The sequence below is a fragment of the Leiobunum rupestre genome, chromosome 6, assembly GCF_980474605.1.
Source record: "Leiobunum rupestre chromosome 6, qqLeiRupe1.1.hap1, whole genome shotgun sequence".
Classification (NCBI taxonomy): Eukaryota; Metazoa; Arthropoda; class Arachnida; order Opiliones; family Sclerosomatidae; genus Leiobunum; species Leiobunum rupestre.
In genome coordinates, this window is record NC_143389.1 from 31345049 (window position 1) to 31349552 (window position 4504).

Consider the following 4504-nt stretch of genomic DNA (forward strand, 5'->3'; position numbering starts at 1 on the left):
ATGGTAATCGATGAAATACGGCCGAAAAAAGCTAATGGTCATCTATGTTAAATTGCAGAAAATAAACTAAGGGTCGCAGATGAAAAATTACATAAAAAACGGTTGTATAAATTTATGGAAAATTGCTTTCAATGTTCTCAATCTTCTTAATAAAAATGGTCTACGAGCAACGTCAAGGTTTAATTAACTTTAAAAGCCCTACGTAAATTTAAATAAGTCAAAATAGCTTTAAAGGCCCATTTTCATGCTCGCTGGTAGCGGATAAAAATCGTCAAAATTCGCATCCGCCACTCGCAAGCGTGAAAATAAAGCTAAAATATCTGTTTGAAACAGAACGACGCGGAAAGTGAAAAAGTGTGTAGCGGAAGCGGATTTTGTCGATTTTTACACGCTACCAGCGAGCATGAAAATGGGGCTTAATCTCGAATTCTTACAGATTAATAAAAATATTAAATTTGTTAATAATACACCATCTCAAAAAATAGAAGGTGAGTAAAGTATTATTTAAATAAGGAAATATAGTACAACTCAAATACCACTTTGAAACTGCATAAACGAAGGTTGAAATATTCATCGAGTTATCTGGTTTGGAACAAAAACAACAAGATTATAGAGTTGAAGTTTTTAAGCGCAGAAAAGTCTTCGTGCTCAAACGCGCATGATGTAAAGAAACATAATAATGAAAGAAATGGTTTGAACAAAAATGCAAAAAAAATATTAAATTTCTCGGAATAAGAGTATCGAAATAGTTGTTAACCGATTCCCAATTTCTAGCTACAATAATGAAAGGGTTTTCGTACGAAATAAGAATTTGGTTTTGGTACACACATATCTTCTAAAGAAATTCCCCCTCCTTGGAATTATAATACCTTTTTTCTAGCTATCATAATGCGTGTCAAGGAGTTATTTACCAGTTCCGGGACGGGTTTTACCCGGCTCCACTCCCCGCCAAGTTTTTACCTTCGTAGATTTCTCTTTCAGTTCAATCATTATGAATAACTGAATACAAGCTGAGTTACCAGTTGGGGGGTTTCTCGCCCGATTGGGCTATTTTATGAAAATAACTGTGCGGTAAAAAATGTTTGGACAGGAGGCTTATTATTTGGGTTTGTTTAGTTAGCTTACGAGATAAATGTATTTAAATAAATTAATGGTTTATATTATAATAATTAATACCCATACTAATAGTAATTTATTGTATTTTTAATACCTGGGTACAAAAATTACAGATTTCATTATGTTAAAAAACTTGGACTTCTTTACAAGTTTCTAATCCATTTCATTGATTTTAAAGTTATAAAATGATCTTATAGCTTTAAAGGGAATATATTCTAAATCGAAAAATCATTCGCTAACAGAAATGTGAAATTAGGTGAACACCTTAAATATGGAATTTTACACTTCCTTTAAAGAAATAAGCTATAATTTTGGCTATTTTTAAGAAAATATAATTTTAAAAGCCAGCGATTTATTGGGCTAGATTCATTTCCAATTGGGCTGCTGGAAGACGATAATTATACTTGGCAACTCTAAATACGAGATGCGCCTTTTTAAAAAAAGGACTTGACTTCTGCTACCGGCGCTTTGATCGATAGGCGTGTTAAAAGGGGAAAATTGACTGACAATTAGGGATATTTCGTAAGCCTCATCCCCGATAGGAAGCGTCTGACCTTGGGACGGTCGTGGCGGGAGCTCACTTAAGTATTTTCCAAGAATATCTTAAAGATTATGACGAAGGTTACGCGCTCTTGCGTTTTGGGTTTTTCGTCGAGGCTCCCGTGTCGAGAAAACGCGAAAACCGGTATATAAAAGTTGGCCACTTAATTTTTAAAGGCTTCAGTACTGAGCGAGACTTATTTACGGCCGCTTCGCAAAGCTTCGTGTCGTTATTTTTAAGTAGTACGTTTTGTTTAAAATCTTAACTATCTTACCTAAAATGAAAACTAGTCTAATTGGACTAATTGTAATCGGTATCGCGTCCTTAGTCACTACCTCTCCGCTTTCATACGGAGAACAGGATGAAACTCTCAGAGCGCTTTCGCTCTCGAACAACGCTTTTTCCGTGGAACTGTACAAAAGACTGGTTAAAAACGGCGAAAACTTAGTGACGTCTCCTTTCAGCGTTTTAACGGTGCTGGCCATGTTGCTGGAAGGCGCGGGTGGAAACTCGGCTCGACAAATAAGAGCGGCTACTCGCTTGGGCAACGCGAGCCAGGACGATTTGGAACGGGCCTTCCGCCAGATGATAGCGTCCTTGAAGGAAGGTGACGGACACGAACTGTTGGTGGCCAATTCCGTTTGGGTTCTCAAGACGTTTCAAGTTTTGGAGGGTTTCCGCAGAAAGTTAAGCGACATTTTCGACGCTGAAGAGAGACAACTGAACCTGGCCACAGCCGTCGGGGACGTTAATCAGTGGGTGGATGACAAAACCAGACACAAAATACCCAATTTGTTGAGCACCGTCTCGGACGATACTGTTATGATACTATTGAATGCGATATATTTCAAAGGAACTTGGGACACGGCCTTCAACGTTACCAAGAACACCGAAGATGTTTTCAAAAACAATGAAGTAGTTGACAAAGTAACGACTTTCATGAATATCGATAAACGCTTATTGTACGGCGAAAGCGACGAGTTGAACGCTCAAATAGTCGAGATACCGTACAAGGGTGACGACATGAAAATGCTCATCTTCCTTCCGAAGACCGGTACGTCGTTAGCCCAAATGGAACGCGGATTGACCTCCGTTAATCTCTCCAACGCCATCAAAGGTATGTACAGAGAAATGGTGCAGTTGAGCTTACCAAAATTCAAAATCGAATCGAACCTCGATCTCAACGAGCCGCTCAAAGCGTTGGGTTTGCGAGACGTGTTCACGGGAAGAGCCGACCTCAGGGGCATTTCTCCGAACAGTCCACTGTCCGTCAGTAAAGTGCTGCAAAAGGCCACGATTGACGTCAACGAAGAAGGCAGCGAAGCGGCGGTGGCCACGGCCATATTCGTGGCTTTGAGAACGGCCCATTTCGGTTTTTTTGACGATCCAGTAGAATTCAAAGCCAACCACCCGTTCTTGTACGCCCTCTACCACGAACCAACCAAGTCTTTCATTTTCATGGGAAGATATGTTTCGGCTTAGAAAGTACGCTAAACGAAACCGCAGTTTCCGGAATACGACACTTCAATATTTATTGTAGCGCCATCTACGGAAGTTTTTCGAAAGTCAATACCAATTAATTTTTATTGAAACGGGCGGAAATGAAATTACGGTCTAAGAATAGTATTTATTCTGACGCCATCTACTGCAGTGTTTCCGAAGCTGACATTATTTCCGTGTTTTAAATACGGGAGAAAAGAAAATAACATAATTGCCTACTCGCAGATGATATTACTGAAGTGGTGTATTGAAATTTTACATTTTACACAGATTGAGGAACGTTACGTGACGCTAGATCGAGGGGTCGGACATTTGGCCAAATCCCGTACAAAATTTGGAAAAAAATCCACAAATCCAAAATCCAAGAATTTTGCTCCCATAGACTTTGTATGACAAATCCACAATAAAAAATCCTGGATTTTTAAAAAATCTAAAATCCCGTACACAAAACAGGCAAATGTCCGACCCCTCGCGCTAGATGTAGAATAGTTTTGTTTGAACTAGGTAAAGCCAGTGGCCTAAATCACAGTAACACTGAGTCAATTTTTTTTTAACAAAGACGTATTCATTGGAATTCATTTTATGACGGTTTGATTTATTTTAAATATAATTAATTACTGGAAATAACTACGTCAGTCCTGTGCCTTCAGATCTTGAAGAAATTAATTTATTATTTTATGCAAATGATACTTATAATACCTAAGTTAACTTGAAAGTATATTTTTGCATATATTCCCTCTTGTATAGTTCCTTTATCAATTTATATTGCGTTTTATTTAATATTGTTATGTAGTTTGATGTTATACGATGTAAATAAAGAAATTGTTTATTAAACAAACCGATCGAGTTTGTATTACATAGATCGATCCAATTTTAATCGTGGACGTACATCAGCTTTTTTGAAAAATATTACACTTTGATCCTAGCCAAACAACAAATACATTTTTATTTTGAAAACATTAATTTATACCAAGTCAATAAACTTTCTTGATGTGAAAAGACTCTACACTTCGATCTTAGTTAAATGACGTAGAAGCTTATTATTTACTTAAAATACTAATAATTTATAGAAAATCATAATTTGTTTTCAGAAAATTTATTTTATAGATGCACTTATGAAACATAAATGTTTTAATTCAGTTTTTAATAAAAGTATTTTTACTAAACAGTCAATAAAGGTATGTATTTAAAAAAAAATTATACATAACTAAAATTATAAAAGTACGGAAAGGGTTACCCTCGTGATAATGCACTTAACTATCGTGACTGGTGTGCTGCAGTTGGAAAATCTGTGTTAGAGAACGGAGAGAAACGCTGGACAGTGGAAATACACAAACATGAAAGCCT

The 4504-nt window shown here is 36.9% G+C and overlaps 1 protein-coding gene across 1 annotated transcript; it reads left to right on the forward strand.

The window, feature by feature from the left end:
• Window positions 1-1877: 1877 nt before the first annotated feature.
• Window positions 1878-3943, forward strand: LOC149940615 (leukocyte elastase inhibitor-like). The gene has a single exon (XM_090177314.1). The coding sequence runs from the start codon at window positions 1937-1939 to the stop codon at window positions 3137-3139; it is 1203 nt and encodes a 400-aa protein (XP_090033440.1). The 5' UTR covers window positions 1878-1936; the 3' UTR covers window positions 3140-3943.
• The last annotated feature ends 561 nt before the right edge of the window (window positions 3944-4504 follow it).